At 43.0% G+C, this 20,662-nt stretch overlaps 2 protein-coding genes across 10 annotated transcripts in view; one reads left to right on the top strand and one right to left on the bottom strand.

Moving 5' to 3' along the window:
• Positions 1-20,662, top strand: part of SPTBN1 (spectrin beta, non-erythrocytic 1) — a 214,887-nt gene that overhangs the window by 43,812 nt on the left and 150,413 nt on the right. The window lies entirely within an intron of this gene.
• LOC135966731 (uncharacterized) overlaps positions 1-20,662 on the bottom strand; it is a 68,259-nt gene that overhangs the window by 44,858 nt on the left and 2,739 nt on the right. The window contains exon 2 of the mRNA XM_065526553.1: positions 18,700-18,907. Coding sequence (XP_065382625.1) covers positions 18,700-18,907 — 208 coding nt within the window. The remainder of the gene's footprint in view (positions 1-18,699; positions 18,908-20,662) is intronic.

Below are 20,662 nucleotides of genomic sequence, written 5' to 3'. Positions count from 1 at the left end.
TGTAATGTTAATTGTTCATTTCTTAGGATTTGTTTTGTGTTTTTCTGTGATCTGTAATCTACTAAAAGTGAGAGAAAGAACAAATGTTTTAGGCTGTTTTTCATTCTTTGAAAGAAAAAACAATGGCAAGTAGTCACATTTATTAGGTGATGGCTTATTTTAAATAACCACAAAATTTGTGTTTGAAATATTTTATTGTAAGACTCATGTTTCAGGCAACAGAAAAAAAGAAAAAAATCTCAAATAGAACAAAATTTTAGAGCTGACTGGAAACTATCGCTTGGATAGGCTGAAGACTTAGTGGGCTTCAGGTGTTCCCAGGACCAGGCTGCTGGAGATGTGCCTTTCTTTGAGAGATTTGTTCTGGTTTTTTTGGGTCTTGATCCGCCATGCTAAGGAGGGGTGGGGCGTGTCTGCTGATGATTTTATTGGTATTTGAGGTTTATAACATTTTTTGTTTAAGCTAGAAAGAGCTCTAGCTGATTAGCAGTTCTCAATCCTTGGCTGGATATTTTATTTTTTTTTTTGTTTTGAGACGGGGTCTGGCTCTGTTGCCCAGGCTGGAGTGCAGTGGCGCAATCATGGCTCACTGTAACCTCTGCCTCCCAGGCTCAAGGTGTCCGCCCACTTCAGCCTCCTGTAGTAGCTGGGGCTACAAATGCAAGCCACCATGCCCAGCTAATTGTTGTATTTTTTGTATAGACGGGGTTTTGCCATGTTGCCCTGGGTGGTCTCAAACTCCTGGGCTCAAGGGATTTGCCTGCTGTGGCTTCCTAAAGTGTTGGGATTATAGGTGTGAGCCACTGCGCCTGGCTGGCTGCGCATTTTAAAGATCTCGATGCTCACTCATACCTGAGCCAGCCTAATTAAAAATCACAGTATCCCCACAGGTGACAGTGATGTGCAGCCAAGAACACTGTTCCTGTCTGGTCCTCTCTTTATAGACAAGGAAATTGAGGCCCTGAGCAGCTAGGTGACTTGTCCCAAGTCACCTGCTGGGACTGACCCAAATAAAGAATGGCTGATTTCTGGAAGGGATGTCAAATTCTCTGATTACAGATCTCTTGTGATCTTCTCTCGAGGCCTGTGGACTGCCCTGTCAACAGTCAGACTAGGCAGCTGCAGAGAGCAGGACTCTGGGGTCCCCAGTGAAGAGGAAGCAAGGAGTCCTCATCTTCCTGTCCCCTTTACCCAAGTAGAAATTGCCCTTCCTTCTCCCACATGAGCTATCTGAGGCATGATAAACTGCCACTGGGGCTCTTTGGCTCTTTTTTTTTTTTTTTAATTGCTTTAGAAACAAATAGGTTTGTAATTAGCTAAATGAGACTGGCAAATTTCAGACCAGTTGCTATATATTACAAAGGAGCTTCTTGAATAGCTGGTCATCTCTGTATTTTGTAGAAATCTTCCTTCTCCCTTTTAGGGAACACTACACATTATTTAGTTACAGTGTTAGGGATAACTGATCATTTCTAATGCTGTGTATATCCATTAAGGATAATTTAAACCAATTAAATGCTAACCTGACTGGACAGCCAGGTGCAGGTTTGTGGCATCCAGAAAGAGGAGGAGATGGACTTGGTAGATTCTGAGTTGGTCAGTTCCAGCTCTTCGTGTTTCGGAGGCTTTGTCTCATTACTTGCTCACCTTTCTGCTCAGTGCTCCTTGACATGGCAGGTCAGGTTGATGGGAGGTGGTACCTGGATGCCCTGTGCTGGCACTGGGCACTGCACCAGAGAGTTCCCACCCCTGCCTGGGGATGGAGCCTCTCTGGGGAGAAGAGAGCACAAAGGTGGGGGCCTGGGGAGTTGTGAGAAGTGGGAGCTAGAATCTGGAGCAACTAGTGTGTGTAGATACTTCATGAGAAAAGCTTGATCACGTTTTGGTAAGTATTTGCAGCTCCCTGAAAATTTGTGTTGGGGGTGATCATTAGCATCTTTTGGAATATTTGATAGGAAAACATTTGCACAGTAAAGCAAGACTAGATTAAGGAGCTTTGGTTCATTTCCAGACCTGTCCTTTATTCTTACAGTATGACAGCATCACTCTCCAAATGTTAAACTCTGAGAGAAAGAGAATGTGTATTTTTCTTTGCAGGATGTCAGTCAAATAATTCACTCATTCCTTCCCCAAACACACTGGCCTCTGAAATGACACCCTACCCCTGCCAAGAGTGAGACTGGTTCTGATTGGGGAGCTGGTGAGTTTCTGCTTTCTAGCCCCAAAGGCCTCACCCTTGTTCTTATCTGGAAGTCGATGGGAAGGTTTGCTAATCTTCTCAGGAGCCAGTCACAGGACCTCAAGAATGTAGCCTGTAACGGGCAGCTGGCATCAATTTAGTGCTGTAGGGATGGCCAGGCTGTCAGAGTGGTCGCACTTTACCTGCCCCCACCCCTCACACTCTGTGAAGGGTTGGTTTACATCAGGGATGGCTGCTCCTGACATAACTGTCTATTTCTGGCAACAGAGGAAGATGCCTTCTGCCATTTAGGGGAAGAGAAATAAATATTCACTTCAGAGAATACACTTTGAAGTGTGGCTGTGTGTGCATGGGTGACAGCTCCCTGCCTACTTTTCCTGCAAGGTTCTTGTACATCAAGAAAGATTAATAGACTTCCCTTGAAGTCAGACAGAGATGTGTTCATAGAAAATCTAAGTGCAAAACCAAGGGCAAACTCTGGCTTTTCTGGTTGGTTGGTGGTGTTGTTTCTCTTCTTGGAATGGACACTGAAAGCCAGGGGAAAGGGCTTCATCATCCCTCTTTCGTAAAGCCTGTTGAGCAGGAACCTTCTGGAGCTTCTAGATGGAGGTTCCTGGAGATTGTGTGAGTGGTGAGCAGTCTGGTTGAAGAGGGCCGGTGTTTGTTGCTTTGCCCTCATTAAGTGTCAGGAATGAGCTCTGCACGGACTCAGAGAACTAACAGATCAGCCAGGGTACCTCAGAGAAGAATGTACTGGAGGCGACTGCCGTGTTCCCTCTGTGGTCATGGGGAAAGAAGAGAATTGCTTGTGTGGCCTGGGAGCTTCCCTGGCATAGTAATCACACTGGATTTTACAACTGGGCACATTCTTAGCCTTCAGTTTGGTGATCCCTGTGTTTAAAAATAAATAAATAAATAACTTTTGTTGTGTGGAGCTTAATCTGCTGAGCTTATTTTTGGTCATCCATTCTCACCTGCCTCAAGACACTGGTCACTGGTGTTTCCATGTTGATATATTATGCTCAGCTTTTTTGCATGCTCCACGTGGAGATATGAACACAATTCTCATGGGAGCTTGGCCCATCTTTCAGCACACTGTGTAAGCCCCTGACTGCCTTCCTGTTCATGGAGGACTAGGCATAGTGTGAGGGGTCTCATTGCTCATCTGGTTAGTGCCTTTGCAGTCAGAGCAAGCTAAGGGAACAATGTCCCCTACCTGTCTATCCTCCTGCAGGCCCAGTGTGGGAACAAGATGCTCTTCAGAGAAATCTCTTTGACACTGGCTGTCTCACCCAGCACCTACACTCTTGAGAATCTGAGGGCCTTAGCAGAATTTCAAAGTGTCTAAGGATTAGAAATGAGAAGTCTCCATGAGCATGAAAGTGACCATCCTTGTAGGTCATTATTTTGATCCATGCTCTCATCACTGGTTTCACAAACAGCCCTTTCCTTTCTAGTCTTTGAACACATCAACTCTTTTTGAGTAACACAGCAATATTAAAAACATATACCCATTGCCAAAAAGCAAAACCAACCCACTTCTGGCTGAGGAACTGCTGAATATCTAACTATACATCCCTCAGTAGCTGAATATGGTTACAACGAATGGCTTTCCCATATTTTCTTGATGCTTCTAAATGTATTAGTTCACTTTTGGGGGGAATATTTTGGTGCTGTCATAATCTATATATAGAAAATGTTAAGGACGTTTCCGAGAACTGCGTTAAAACAACATAACAAACCATATTCTGCAGACTTCAGGTGTAGTATTTTGATTGCTTGGTTTGGTTTATCACCAACTCCTCTCTTCTATCTATTCTCTTCTATCTAATGCCCCACACTATATTAGGAATTTGTTACAATATGACTAATGCTGAATATGTGTGCATTGATTTTTAAGTGACTAGGTGGGACTGACTTGTTCAAATCTCCTCCATTAAAGCAAATATCTGATTAGGAGAAAAGTAAGGGAGTAATTTGTTAGGAAAACTACTTTCTGAGGTGCCACCACCTCCCCTCCTTCCAACCTGAAGAGGCAGAGAGGTTTGTGTAGACAAAGGACTTGCGAGGCATAGCTGTTTTACATTCTGATGTTCTATGACTTTCTTAAATAAAAACCTTTTGGATTTTCATATCTGTTTAGCTAGTATGAGTATTTCCTCCTTTTTCGAAGGATAAAATCCTAGACTCAATGATATTCTTTGGGTGACTGAGAAGTCATACCAGCATAAGCAGTACAGCTGGCCCCCTGTATCCGTGGGTTCTGCATCTGTGAATTCAACCAACCATGGATAGAAAATATGTGGGAAAAAAAATCCACCAAGTTCCAAAAAGCAGAAGTTCAATTTGCTGCTTGCTGAAAACTTCATTGAATCCATGTGAATGAGGTGATGTATAGGCATTGTATTGGGAATTATAAGTAATCTCTAGGTGATTTAAAATATATGAGAGGATGTGTGTAGGTTACATACAAATACTGCACCATTTTATATAAGGGACCTGAGCATCCATGGATTTTGGTATTCATAAGGGGTCCTGGAACCAATCGCCCATGGGTAGTGAGGGATGACTGTATTTTCTAATTAAAATATTTTTTTAAATAAGCCTATGTTTTACTTGGTACCTTATAATACTTTAAAAAGTATAAAACTCCTAAATAAAATAATTGGTTTCGTGATAAATATTTCCAGTGGTGTACTTAAAGTGAATGTTTTCATCAGAATGCAGAAGCTGTTTTGAGAACTTTTTGCGCATTATTTTCAGTGGGGTTGTGAAATCCAGTGAAAACGTGTATAAATGTTTGTAGAAGAATACTTTGTTTATGAAGAGAGTGCAAATATTTTCTTAATATGACAACACCCCAGAGGATGGTTACAATTAAAGTAATAGTGATTCAGTTAAACATAGGGATGGAAAAGCCATTATTTTGAAATATCTTCTGAGCCCCATTGAAGAGAGTGTTTTACACACCTTGGCAACCAAGTTTTACTTATTGTAGTATTACTGCATTGTACTGGAGCACAAGAATGGTGTGAATACTTTGTGGTTAAACAAATTATAGATGCCTGTAGTTGTATGAGATCTTGGAATACATGCATTCTGGCTTCCCACACAGTACTCAGTCCTTTCTGTAGCTATCCTGTTGAATATATGGGGAGTACAGTGTACTTTCAGGCAAGATAGCCATTTAACAGGTCGTATTTAAATATTGTTTCAGTGCATGCTGTGAAAACAACAACAGTAACAACAACAAATCTAATACCTGTCTGCTCTCTGCATTTTTGGAGGGCTCTGGTTGTTAGAAAGTACCTCCTAACCCTGAGCCACTGTGAAGTTGTTGCTCCCCGCCTGCTGGGAAATCTGTGCCAGCTCTCCCAGGGCGGCTCCTGAAGCTGGCTGCCTGCAGATACCTGCCAGGTGTCTCTCCTAGACTTTTCCCCAGGGGTCGTAGCTCCAAGGCTGGGTCTCCTAGATGTCTTACAGCCTGGCTGCCCCTTCTGGACACTCTTGGCTTGGTCAGTACCTGGGGTGATTTCACTTGGTGTCTAACAATGAAACTTCCTTTGGTTATATCTTCTGCTGTTGCTTCGCATTGAGCTTGCCACGTTTTCCTTGAATTGCTGTCAGTTTTTATCTCTTCTAACCTTGGGAACTTTTATTTTTAAAAATCTGGGCCAGGCGTGGTGGCTCACAGCTGTAATCTCAGCACTTTGGGAGGCCGAGGTGGGCGGATCTCGAGGTCAGGAGATGGAGACCATCCTGGCTAACATGGTGAAACCCTGTCTCTACTAAAAATACAAAAAATTAGCCGGGCAAGGTGGCGGGCGCCTGTAGTCCCAGCTACTTGGGAGGCTGAGGCAGGAGAATGGCATGAACCTGGGAGGCGGAGCTTGCAGTGAGCCAAGATCGCGCCACTGCACTCCAGCCTGAGCGACAGAGCGAGACTCTGTCTCAAAAAAAAAAAAAAAAAAAAGAAAGTCTGAATGCAAGATCGTATGTGTGCTTGAACAATTTGAATCCCCTCTCGGCCCTGGGACCTTCCCTGTGCTACATCTGCTTTCGGAGGTGGTGAAGAAAGGGCTGACCAGGCCATGGACCTGTCCCAGCGCTGGCATGCTTGAACATACCTACTCAGCCAGCAATGAAAATTTGTCTTAGAAATTTGAAGTTGCTTTTGAAGCTTTTTGGTCGGTGAGAGAACTTAAAAATTCTCATGTAAATATAATTTTAAAACTGTAGATGACTCAATCTACAAGAACTTATCTGTTTTGTTTTTTGGTTTTTTTTTTTTACTTATAGTTTACATTTGGAAAAATTTACCACTGGATGAACTGAGTAATTTTTTCTTCTTGATAGTAGAGGAATTGGTAGGGAAAGTGCTTCTAATACTCCCCGAAGCTGAGAAAATTTTAAGTATAAAGTTTATTCATTAAACATTTGTGTATTGTCCTCTGTGAGCTAGGCACTATATTTAGGGATACATTGATGAAAAAGAGAGAAATACCTAACAGTTCATGGAGAGTACAGTATACTTTCAGGCAAGATAGTCACTTAACAAATTATTACACAGGTAATTATTTAAACACCATTGTAACGTGTGCTGTGAAAAAACAACAACAAACCAATAGGAACATAGGAGAGGCCCTGGGCTGGGACTAGGGGCTTCAAAAGAGTCTCTCCAGATAAAGTAAAGTTTAGGTTGATGTGGTTCTCATTTATCCATCATCCTTGTCTTTAAAATCACAAGATATTGAGAGTTAGCAGTGCCATTGCTAATGAGATTAGAAAGCCTTCATTAATTACAGGATCCTTGGATTGAGATTGGAGTTTAATGGCACAGAAGGCAGCTTTAGGGTTCACTTGGTGAATTAATCTGCTCAGGCTGCCATAACAGAATGCCATAGACTGTACGGATTAAACAACAGAAATGTATTTTCTCACTGTTCTGTAGGGTAGAAGTCCAAGATCAAGGAGCTGTCAGTTGATTTCTGATGAGGCTTCTCTTCCTGGCTTGCAGATGGCCGCCGCCTCACTGTGTCCTCACCTGGCCTTTTCTTTGTGCAGATGGAATGGGTGCGGGGGGACCGTAGCATCTCTTTGTTCCTTTTATTTTTATTTTTTTTAATTTTTAATTTTTTTTTTTTTTTTTTTTTTTTTTTGGTGATACTGGGTCTCACTCTGTTGCCCAGGCTAGAGTGCAGTGGCGTGGTCTCTGCTCACTACAACCTCTGCCTCCCAGGCTCAAGCAATTCTCCTGCCTTAATCTCCCGAGTAGCTGGGATTATAGGCACCCACCACCGCACCTGGCTAATTTTTGTATTTTTATTAGAGACAGGGTTTCACCATGTTGACCAGGCTGGTCTCAACCTTCTGACCTCAAGTGATCCACCCACCTCAACCTCCCAAAGTGCTGGGATTATAGGCTTGAGCTACTGCGCGGCGCCGGGCCATTCTTTGTTCCTTTTCTGATAACTACACCAGTCCTATTGGATTAGGGCCCTACCATTATGACCGCACTTAACCTAGATTACCTCCCTACAGGCTCTGTCTCCGAATACAGTCACATTAGGGGTTGCTCCTACAACATGTGAATTTGGAAGGTGAGCACAATTTGGTCCATAACACTCAGGCTCCACTAAAAATCCAGCTACTGCTTGTGCCCAGCCTGTGATTTTTCTCTCTCTGCAGAGTCATAGAATACTAACAGAATTTAGTTCCCTCCAAATGTTCCAAATTGCCCTGACATCCGGTTCATTCTTCTGTGCTGCTGATTTTGACAAAAGAAGCAACTGCTTCGAAAGCATTTTGAGATAGGAAAAACAAAGCGCATATGATGTTGCAGATATTTTGGGAAATAGAAAACTTGTTTATTAGTAACATATTTCAAGGAGATGAAGTTATGGGCTTGATTTTGGTCAAGTAAGTAGTTGAAAAATGCAGTTTCAAAAATCACATCACCAGGGAGATTTTAAAGAAATTTAGAGTGGTGTGGATGCCCTGATCTTGCCTTCTAAGTTTTTTCCCCCTATTGGGAGAACACAGAAACTTGCTGATTCCTTTTGCTCTCATGCCTGATTGAAGACTTCACCAGCTAAGATCTTCCTTTCATTTTGCAGTCGTTTGAGCAATAGTAGGAGCCAGGTAAGTTTGACTTACAAGCCCATGCAGCTTTGGACAGACTGTGCATTATCCTGTGACTTTCTGGAAAGTGTGGTAAGGTATCCCCAGCCTGAGTGTTGGGCTGATTGGCTCGGTTGAATAGGGTCTGGCTCCACAGTAGTCATACTGAACATACTTAACTTGTGGCTGTCACCTATGATAAATGCATTGTAAATCAGAGATCTCTTTTGTGGCTCTAAACTTACGGCAATATTTTAGGCACCATGGCTCATTTTTCTTGTATACTCATGTTTAGATATTCTGGAGAGCCAAAGTGAATCCACATTTACTTTAACTGACTTTTGTTACCAAGCTTGATATTGAGTACCTTTGAAAATAAGCTTTTAAGCAGTCATGTGCAGGCCTCTAATGGATTCCAGACTGTATAGACTGTATTGTTAAACAATATTTTGTTTTTTGTTTTTTTTTTTCCAGATTGATCAGGTTTAAACAGATTTTAGTAACAGAGCAGTGGTCTCCAACCTTTTTGGCACCAGGGACTGGTTTCATGGAAGACAGTTTTTCCACTGACGGTTGTGGGGATGGTTTCGGGATGATTCAAGCGCATTACATTTACTGTGTACTTTATATCTATTATTATTACATTGTAATATATAATGAAATAATTCTGGCGGGACATGGTGGCTCATACCTGTAATCCTAACACTTAGGGAGGCCAAAGTGGGCGAATCACCTGAGGTCAGGAGTTCGAGACCAGCCTGACCAACATAGTGAAACCCCGTCTCTACTAAACATACAAAAATTAGACAGATGTGGTGGTGGCACATATCTGCAATCCCAGCTAGGGATTGCAGAGGCTGAGGCCGGAGAACCTCTTGAACCCAAGAGGCGGAGGTTGCAATGAGCCGAGATCATGCCACTGCACTCCAGCCTGGGTGACAGAGCTGGACTCCATCTCAAAAAATAACAATAGTAATAATAATAGTTTTACAACTCACCATGATATAGAATCACCTGAGCTTGTTTTCCTGCAACTAGATGGCCCCATTGGCGGGGGTGATAGGAGACAGTGACAGATCATCTGGCATTAGATTCTCATTAGGAGTGGCCCAATCCTGATCCCTCTCATGTGCAGTTCACAGTAGGGTTTGTGCTCCTGGGAGGCTCTAATGCCACCACGAATCCGACAGGAGGCAGAGCTCAGATAGTAGGTATATGCAAACTGTGGGGAACAGCTGTACTTCGCTTGCTTGTCTGCTGCTCACCTTCTGCTGTGTGGCCTGGGGGTTGGGGACCCCTCTAATAGAGGTTTGATCGTGTTAAAATGATAATTATTTAAATGTTTTTTCTAGGATTGATGTTTTCTTCCTTTCAAGTATCATAGGCCAATCTTTAGTCATTTTGTTTATTTGAAAGGTTATGGATTTCTAAGTAAGTTTGGGAAACATTTACCAAGCATACAAAGGGGAAAGGCTTGTTGCTGCAGTGTTAGTGCAAGCAATGGTAGTTACTTGAACAGCTCTTTGAGAAAATTTAACTAATAAAGTGTAAATCTCTGGAAATCTGGGTCACCATGACAGTCTAGGATTTAGGATATTTTACAAAGGGAAATGATCTTAAAATCATCTGTATTTAAGGCTGGGCGCGGTGGCCCAAGCCTGTAATCCCAGCACTTTGGGAGGCCGAGACGGGTGGATCACAAGGTCAGGAGATCGAGACCATCCTGGCTAACCCGGTGAAACCTCGTCTCTACTAAAAAATACAAAAAACTAGCAGAGCGAGGTGGCGGGCGCCTGTAGTCCCAGCTACTCCAGAGGCTGAGGCAGGAGAATGGCGTAAACCCGTGAGGCGGAGCTTGCAGGGAGCTGAGATCTGGCCACTGCACTCCAGCCTGGGCGACAGAGCGAGACTCCGTCTCAAAAAAAAAAAAAAAAAATCTGTATTTAAAATAAATATATTAAAAGGCAAATACAGGTGACATTGTGAAATTAGTGATTACTGCAATCCTATCCAAATATGACCCCTCGTTTTGTGACAGTTGAAAATAAATTTATAATTTTATAACTTACAAATTTATAACCTTCGCTGAATGAATCTGAGTAAAGAGAAGGTTGTTCCTATATAACAATAAGAATTTTACTGGGATCCAAAGTACATACACTTTAGGTAGGAAGAAGCACTGTGCTTTAGAGTTAGATTACGCTGCGGCGACACAGCTCCTACCATCTGCGTTGCATTTCACAGTTGTCTTTGAGCACCTGCTGTGGCTTAGGGGCCCTGCTGGGTACTAATGGTTTAAAGAGGAACAGAATAGGATGGGCGCGGTGGCTCACGCCTGTAATCCCAGCACTTTGGGAGGCTGAGGCGGGCAGATCACTTGAGCCCAGGAGACCAGCCTAGGCAACATGGCGAAACCCTGGCTCTACAAAAGATACAAAAATTAGCCAGGCGTGGTGGTCTGTGCCAGTGGTCCCAGCTACTGGGGAGGCGGAGGTCCTGGAGGCAGAGGTTGCAGTGAGCCAACATTGCCCCACTGCACTCCAGCCTGGGCAACAGAAGGAATCCCTGTCTCAAAACAAACAAACAAGAAACCACTCTAGAACAGAACAGAGAGGATGCTGGCCCTTGCAGAGCTTGTGGTGGTAGGGGGAGGTATATGTGTCCCACATATCACTTAGTATAGTGTTGCTTTTCAGTGCAGTTTTACATATTTCTTTCATTTCATTCTCTTCCAGGTAATTGAGATATGCATTTCCACTTGATAGATTTGCAGAGGATTTTGGCATTGGGTTGCTCTAGGAGAAGTCAGCTACAAATAAAAAGTTCTTTATTGTTCCTGTGTTGTTCAGGCATATGATACTAACTTATGAAATTTCACAACGCATAAGGCAATGAAATGCCAAACCCACCGAAATTCAGGATTGGTATTCTGGCAGCAGCACCATTAGAACTATACTTTAATGTAATTTAAAACTATTTAGAATTAAATGTAAGACCAAATTTTTATTTATGGTGGCTTAGAAACACCCCACATTAGCCATAAGACCATGGTGCTAGTTCTCTATTGATTTAATAATTTCTATTTTTAAAAATAATTTAGTCAACCAGAAGACATCAGTTAATTTCAGTTTTAATAGCTCTTCTCTGTATGTGGAACAGAAACAAGGATGGCCTTGAACTGCCGTGTATGTGAGAATAGCTGTGTATTTATTTGGTGGGACTTAAAAAATATTTTAGTTGGTTCAAGTTAGGTGATTTTGAGGCTTATAAATGAACACTGGAAAAATTAACCTTTCTCTCTAGATCTACTTTCAACATTCAGCTGATTTTTCAAAGTATTAGAACTTATAAAATTATATTTAGAATTTAGAGAGTATTATATGTAAGCAGAGAAGAAGTAAGGTACTTTAAATTTTTTTTTTTTTTTTTTTTTGAGATGGAGTCTTGCTCTGTCGCCCAGGCTGGAGTGCAGTGGCATGATCTCAGCTCACTGCAAGCTCTGCCTCCCAAGTTCACGCCATTCTCTTGCCTCAGCCTCCCGAGTAGCTGGAACTACAGGCGCCTGCCACCACTCCTGGTTAATTTTTTGTATTTTTAGTAGAGATGAGGTTTCACCGTGTTAGCCAGGATGGTCTCGATCTCCTGACCTCATGATCCGCCCGCCTCGGCCTCCCAAAGTCCTGGGATTACAGGTGTGAGCCACCATGCCTGGCCTGGTACTTTACAACTTTAATGTGTGAATAGTGAAGAAGGATAAATTTCTATGCAGCATATAAAGAATTTTCTTGTCAGGGACTCAAATAATAAATCCATTTGTAATATCACTGTTCCTTGTGCAGTTTGCTCTGTAAAATGGAGGAAGGTGAGGAGGGTGCCATGTTTCTCTCTTGTATTGTTTTTTGTCATAGAGTGTATTCATGGTTATACTGTATAATAATGATAAGTTTTTAAACCATGGTGATGAGATCTTTTTGGCAGAATGTTTTAAAATAAACAGTGTATTTCCCACAAGTGAAATCTTTAAAAACAATTAATTTCCATTATAGCAAGGGTGAATTTTACCCCTTCAAAGAGTATAGACCCTGGTTGAATTTGCCCATTAAGAAAAACAAAAAGTGTCTATTGGACTGTATTGTTTATAAAGCTAGAACCACCTTCCACCTTCCAGTGGCATCTTCCATCTTTATAGGAAAGTTATAGGAAAGAGTTTTATCTCTGAATATTGAGAACAGAAGTTCATAATGGGCGTTTTAGCATTTGAATATTGTAGGGAGAAGATGACTAAATCTTCACTGCTCCCCTAAAGTGTACACACGTTAGTTCTGGTGGGGAGTAGCCACTCTGAGATTTTGTATCAGAGACATAATGAGTGGGACCCGTGATATGTGAAATTCTAGTTCTTTAGTACAGAGAAATGTGCTCTTCATCTTTCTCTCTTTTGAGGCTTTTTTCGAGTGTTTGAAACCGCCATTGCAAAACTTTAACTGAGACAGCAGAAGAGATCTGTACTAACCAACTCCATCTGACTTCTAACCTCCAAGCAGTCCTTGTTCTTTCCTGGGCGTAGGCCAAAGTAACTTTGGGAGGAACTTAGTTTGTAGTTTAAAACAAAGATGATGGCCGGGCGCGGTGGCTCAAGCCTGTAATCCCAGCACTTTGGGAGGCCGAGACGGGCGGATCACGAGGTCAGGAGATCGAGACCATCCTGGCGAACACGGTGAAACCCCGTCTCTACTAAAAAATACAAAAAACTAGCCGGGCGAGGCGGCGGGCGCCTCTAGTCCTAGCTACTCGGGAGGCTGAGGCAGGAGAATGGCGTAAACCCGGGGGGCGGAGCTTGCAGTGAGCTGAGATCCGGCCATTGCACTCTAGCCCGGGCGACAGAGCCAGACTCCGTCTCAAAAAAAAAAAAAACAAAAAAAAACAAAGATGATAACAAAACCCACTTCTTGCCTGGGGACTAGATTGCCTTTGTAGGATTAACAAATTAACCACACTATTAGAAAATATGGTTTAGGAGTCATGCTGATGGAGGCTGCAAGATTCTAAACCTCCCCAAATGGTTCCTGGGGAGAACATCAGTATTGCAAAACCTAAGATGAGTGCTTGTGACATTTTGCAGACCCTGTCCTCGATGGATCAGCTGGCACCACCCAGATGGATAAACTGGCTTATCTGGTCTTGTGGCCCCCACCCAGGACTGACTCAGTGCAAGAGGACATTTTCAACTCTGTATTCATCTCCAGCCCTACCAATCAGAACTGCCAACTCGGTGGCCCCCTACCCACCAAATTATCCTTAAAAACTCCAGTCTCCAAATTCTTGGGGAGACTGTTTTAAGTAATAACAAAACTCTGGTCTGCTGCACAGCCAGCTCTGTGTGAATAACTTTATTGCAATTCCCCTGTCTTTATAAATAGGATCTATCTAGATAGCAGGGGAGGTGAAACTTTTGGGTGGTTACATCTTCATTAAAGGAGATAAGCATTTTTTTCTTTAGCTTGGATAGTGTTTCTCATCATTTTTTCCATTATTCCCATCCCCAATAGGAATTTTTTAGATTATTTGTTTATTTTTGTGACAGGGTCTTGCTCTGTCGCCCAGGCTGTCGTGCTTTGACATGATCACAGCTTGCTGCAGCCTTGGCCTCCCAGGCTCAAGTGATCCTCCCATCTCAAGCTGAGTGTCTGGGACTACAGGCTTGTGCCACCACACTTGGCTAATTTTTAATTTTTTTGTAGAGACAGGCTCACTTTGTTGCCTGGGCTGCTCTCGAACTCGTGGCCTCAAGCGATCCTCCTGCCTGGGCCACCCAAAGTGCTGGTGTTACAGGTGTGAGCCCCTTAACCCAGTGTGACTTTTTTTTTTTCTTTTTTTGAGATGGAGTCTCGCTCTGTTGCCCAGGCTGGAGTGCAGTGGCGCGATCTGGGCCCACTGCAACCTCCGCTTCCTGGTTCAAGTGATTCTCCTGCCTCAGCCTCCCGAGTAGCTGGGACTACAGGCGCCTGCCACTGCGCCTGGCTAATTTTTTGTATTTTTAGTAGAGACTGGGTTTCACCATGTGAGCCAGGATGGTCTCTAACTCCTGACCTCGTGATCTGCCTGCCTCGGCCTCCCAAAGTGCTGGGATTACAGGCGTGAGCCACCGCGCCCGGCTGACATTTTTTTTCTTCTAATTGCCCACCCATGAAATTTTCATGCCATAGATACATTGTATATCTATGCTTATATGAAAAAGAATACAATTTTTTGCCTCATCCCTAAAATGAATTTTCATTCCTTTTGGGGGCGATATCAGCCCCATTGTGTATGTACAGGGAAACCTGGCTGGGTGGGTAACTGTCCTAGGCGTAATTAGACTTTGATGGGGGTCATTCATTTCCTTATTTAAGAACCTTGAGTCTTTTTGATATTTTTCTGACATGGACCACTATTAAAGGGTTCTTGCCTTAGAGGGTAGGCGAGTTTGTTCATTTAAAGCATGGGCTTTGGAGTCATACCCACTTGGTTCAAGTCCTCTTGGTTTCTTCATTTTTTTGCTGTGCCACCACCAGCAAAACTTTAGTTTATTCACCTGTAAAATAGGGCTAATAGTAGTATCTATTTCAAAAGGTTGCTGAGGAGGATGGAATGAGAAAGCAAATAAAATACCATGCCCCAGAAAGTATAAGCCATCCTCCCAAAATGTAATTTTTAACTGTGTTAGGGTTTAGTCTTCACCTCTGCATTTTAAAGATTAGATTGTGTTCTGATGGTACAAGATTCAGTAGTGATAAAGATATTACGATAAAAGCATCATAGCTGTGTGACTTGATCGAGTTGTTTAACTCTCGGGGCCCCAGTTTCCGTATTTTTGTTAATTATGATTGAAAATACAAAATAAATGGACTGAAACGTCAAATATGGTAGTAATCCTAATAAATGCAAATGGATTATGCTTGCCGACTAAATGACAGAAACTCTTGGGTTAGATTGAAACAAAGAGAAGCATACCTAAAACAAAATGACTCTAGAAGTGTGAAATCAAAATGTCTGAGACAGGTCTCAGTCAATTGAGAAAGTTTATTTTGTCAAGGTTAAGGACACACCAATGACATAGCCTTTGGAGATCCTGATAACATGTGCCCAGGATGGTCAGGGTACAGCTTGCTTTTATACATTTTAGGGAGTCACAATACATCAGTCAGTACATGTAAGATTTCCATTGATTTGATCTGGAAGGGCGGGATGGGGGGAGCCTTCCAGGTCGTAGGTAGATTTAAATTTTTTCTGAGTTCTTATCAGTAGAAAGGAATGTCTGGGTTTTGTTAAGGGGTTGTGGAGACCTAGGTTTTACCATGCAGATGAGGCCTCCAAGTAGCAGGCTTCAGAGAGAATAGACTTTTTTTTTTTTTTTGAGACGGAGTCTCGCTCTGTCACCCAGGCTGGAGTGCAGTGGCCGGATTTCAGCTCACTGCAAGCTCCGCCTCCCGGGTTCACGCCATTCTCCTGCCTCAGCCTCCGGAGTAGCTGGGACTACAGGTGCCCGCCACCTCGCCCGGCTAGTTTTTTGTATTTTTTAGTAGAGATGGGGTTTCACCGGGTTAGCCAGGATGGTCTCGATCTCCTGACCTCGTGATCCGCCCGTCTTGGCCTCCCAAAGTGCTGGGATTACAGGCTTGAGCCACCGCGCCCGGCCAAGAATAGACTTTTGAGTATTTCTTATCCCACTTAAGGTCTGAGTTGATGTTAATGCTGGAGGGGGATAGTGAGACATGTCCAACCCCCCCACCTCCTTCCATCATGGCCTGAAAGAGATTTTCAGGGATGTCCTTGGCCAAGAGGGCCCATTTCAGATGGTTGGGGGCCTTAGAATTTTATTTTTAGTTTGCAGAGGGTTTGAAATAGTGGGATAGAAAAATACATACCAGGCAAATATTACTATCAATCAAAATAGAGTTCACATGTTAATAGGGACAAAAACAATATTTCATAATGTTAACAGCTCACCTAGAAGCTAAAATAATTATGATCTTGTAACATACTCAGGGAATGAGAAAGAAAATCTGATAATCATAGTGAGAAATATTACTATACTCTGCCACTGATAAATAAAAAGTTAGTACAGCTATAGATTACTTGAAATCCAAAATACTTCATTAACAAGAGTTTAATAATTTAATAATTATTAATAGGTCTCAGAGAAACTTTCCCTCTCAGGATGATCTGATTTTCTGAATTTTGGCTGAACTGTATGCAGCTCTATACTGCCTTTTTTTTTTTTTTTTTCTTTTTGAGACAGAGTCTCGCTCTGCCGTTCAGGCTGGGGTGCAGTAGTGCTGTCTCGGCTCACTGCAACCTCCACCTCCTGGGTTCAAGCAGTTCTCCTGCCTCAGCCTCCTGAGTAGCTGGGATTACAGGCACCTGCCACCATGCCCAGCTAATTTTTGTATTTTTAGTAGAGACGGGGTTTCACCATGTTAGCCAGGCTGGTCTTGAACTCCTGACCTCATGATCCGCCCTCCTCGGCCTCCCAAAGTGCTGGTATTACAGATGTGAGGCACCGTTTTTTTTTTTTAAACAGTGGATGTGTTCCTGTAAAGCTACAGTGCACTGGATTGTTTTAAAAGTGAAGGCTACTTTAATAACAGACATTGTATGCTTGTGACTTTTCTTGTATTGTTAATTATCATGCTGTGACTTTTCATGTGTGTCTTTGTATTTATGAGTAGAGAACTCTGAATGGGATGCAATCTCGGTCCCTTTTTGGCACTAGCCCCATGTACCTGAGTAATTATAGGTCAGGCAGGTTATTAAGAAACAATGGTTTCTTAATAACTTGGACACAGGGCAGGGAACATCACACACCGGGGCCTGTGGTGGGGTGGGGGGATGGGGGAGGGATAACATTAGGAGAAATGCCCTAATGTAAATGGTGAGGTAATGGGTGCAGTAAACCAACACGGCATCTGTATACATATGTAACAAACCTGCACATTGTGCACATGTACACTAGAACTTAAAATATAATTAAAAAAAGAAACCACTGTTTCTTATAGATACTCCTTGTTGGCAACTGAACAGTTGAGATAGTTGAAGCAAAATTCTCAGACATGCAGTTTGCAGTTTGGTGCCTTCAGAGTCCTTAGAAGGCCTTTTTAAAGATAGCATACCAGCATCCGGTGTACACTTTTTCAATTCTTTTACGAATAAAGTGGGAGAGTTTTAAGTGTTTGCAGAACATTTGGATCTGTGAATTCTGCCAAAGTAATTGTTACATAGTTTTCTTCCTCGAAAAGGATTGGCGAACGTTGGTCTTTCTTCATTTTATTTAATTTGAGCCTTTAAGATTGGGTATTAAGGAAGTGTGTGTATATGTGTGTGTGCATATGTGTAGTGCTAATGAAAATTCCATGTGTTCTCTATTTGCTGCTTTACTCTCTGAAATCTGAGTAGTTCAGATAAAAACATTTTTTCCAAGGGTAAAAACTAAATTAAAAAGGGAAATCTAAATTTTATTGTATGTATGGAGAGGCACCTTATTAAATATTCAGTCATTCATTAGCAGCCCATTTTAAAAATGTGACTTCCTTGAAAGCAGAGTGTCTAGCAGATCTATGTAAGTCAGAAGAGTATATGTTTCAGGCGTTGTGACTGATGGAGATAGTACCTGAGTGGCAGCTCCAATTAACTTTGCCCCTGTGCTTTCACCTCCCAATCCTCCCTCCACCACCCGCCCAGGCAGCCCATTCAGAATTAGCAAGCACCTAATGTTACCAGGCACTCTGCTAGGAGTTATAAAGACAGAATGATGGGATCGTGACCTCAAGAGGCTGTGGCTTATTGATGGTAAGTAAATAGATGGTTTGTAATTATGAATCTGTCTTTTAATGACAGGTCAGCGGTGCATAAGGTGTCGGAGGGAGTGCATGTGGGCACTAAGGTTGTCTAATTCAGACCAGGTGGTGGTGGTGGTGGTGGTGGTGAGTGATTCCAGGAGGTTCCTGGGTGTAGTGATACCTGAGCTAGGATTTGCAGGAAGAGTAAAGAGCTGTTCCAGGTGATAGGTTTGGAACTGAGACAAGAACATGATTCTTCTCTCTCAGGAGTTGCAAGAGCTTACGACACAGAGAGTGGGACCAGGCTAGAGAGATGGACAGAGTCCTCATGGAGTATCTCATTTTCTCTCCTAAGGCTTCTCGGCATTCTTCTGAAGGCATCGGGAGCCAACTGGTAGATTTTAGTTTTTAGGGGGTAAAATGACTGGGATTATATTTTAGCATGGTCCTTCTGGTAGCATTGTAGGGGAATGGATTAGGGATTACAATGAGAGATGAGGAGCTGGAATGAGAAACTCCTGCTGGAACTAACTCATGAGATTTTCAGGAGGTACAAGTTACCTTAGGACCACCCTGTGGAGGGAGAGGGAGAAATGAAAGGTGACTGCGAGGTTTCTGGCTGGGGCAACTGGGAGAAGTGGGGATGCCCTTCAGCGAGGGAGTGGTGGAGGAGATGCGGGGCCTAGAGGTGGGGGCTGTGAGTTCGGTGTTCGCCAGGTGGAGTTCGTGATTGTTAGGAGACACCTGCACCTTGCTGTCCAGGGAGCAGCTGTCAGCACCGGGTAACCAGCAAAGACAGGCAAGTGGGTGATGTCACCAAGGCAGATTTTGTAGAGTAACAGAAGAGGGTGCTGGAAAGGAGCCTGGGGATTATTGTTTCTTCATAGAACAAAAACCTGCAAGTTTATCTTATACCTGTGCAACTTATTTAAGTGTGGCATCTTGGGAAGTAAGAGAACAGGTAAAGTATTTTCCCTCTGGGCTGTTCCAGGTATTGCCTTTACGAATTTTAATTAATATAGAGGAGAACTAATAGAATACTTCTAAAGCCAAACTTTCCATTAGGAAAGTTTCTTTCCTAATGGTTATGACCTGTGGTAGCTCATGCCAGAGCTGTAGAAACCTCTTTGCCTCAAAGATTCAGGATAATAATTTCCATATCCATTTCTGCCTTGGTCCACCTGTTTGAAGAAATGAATTTAGTGTCTGCTTATTGAAGCAGAAAAGAATAAAGCATCTGGAATTTCATCTTACGTGCATCTTATGGAAAATTCCAGTTCATAGGATGTAGGATTAGAGAAGAGTAATTTGAGGGGGAGGATCTTGGCTTTTCTACATATTCCTTTTTACACACACACACACACACACACACACACCCCACACACACACACCCTACTGCATCCCACCCCACCCCACAATGGAGAAGAGCGGGGAAAGTAGATAGACACTTTCAAGTATCTTTTTGAAACCTAGTCACAAAACATGGGCATTACCCATATCACATGCAGGGTATTACTGTTTTTATTCATTCAAAAGTTATTTAATGAGCTCCTACTGTGGTGATCAAGTCCAGTGGAATCCAGGCCCTCGCTCTGCTAGTAGAGACACGAGGGCCTTTCTCTTCAAGGGGAGATTCCCTTTTCTTGTGTCAGCCTTACATAGTCCTTTCCCGGTTTCCTAATGGTGGAACCACCAGGCAGAGTTCCAAGATGGCCAAGGCTTCCTCCCTTCTCTTCCTAACCTTCCCACAGCTATTTAAGAAGTACAGATGACTTCACAGCCCACGGGAGGCATGGCCAATAGCACCTGGAGAAAACCCAGCCCTTTTTAGATAACCTCCTGGGACACCTGTATGTGTGATATAACTGTCCTCACAGCTGGCCCAGTCCCGTGTGGAAGTGGTTTAGAGGATGATGATGTTTGTAGCATCCTGGAGTTTGGAGTCTCCATGCCATGGGCACACTCTTCCATATTCTTGTCCTGACTCTGACTTCTTCACCCTCACATCACTCCCTTGCTGCTGTTGAGTGCCTAGAAGGGACCTTTCCACGATGGCTATGGTGGGAGCGAGGGATATTTTGCCTTGAAATTGCTTTGAAAATAAAATAATGGGTTCTATCACTGTAAATACTCAGTTTTGTCTTTGGACAAAGGACATTGTCTTTGGACAGATGGAGAATATTGAAGAAAAAAGATGTCTGTCTCTAGTAACAACTTCTGGACACTTGAGTGAAACAGTTGAATAAAAAGAACTCAGAGCATTGCTTTTTTTGTTGTTGTTGTTTTTGAGACGAGTCTTAATCTGTTGCTTGGGCTGGAGTGCAGTGATGCAATCATGGCTCACTGCGACCTTGACCTCTTGGGCTCAAGTGATCCTCCCGCCTCAGCCTCCCAAGTAGCTGGGACTACAAACACGTGCCACCATGTCTAGCTAATTTTTGTAGAGACAGTGAAGAGGAGTGGGGAGGGCGTCTCACCATCTTGCCCAGGCTGGTCTCAAACTCCTGGGCTCAAGTGATCTGGC

The sequence above is a fragment of the Macaca fascicularis genome, chromosome 13 (assembly GCF_037993035.2).
Source record: "Macaca fascicularis isolate 582-1 chromosome 13, T2T-MFA8v1.1".
Lineage (NCBI taxonomy): Eukaryota > Metazoa > Chordata > Mammalia > Primates > Cercopithecidae > Macaca > Macaca fascicularis.
Note: the sequence above shows the minus strand (reverse complement) of the source record. Positions and strands in the feature narration are given on the sequence as shown.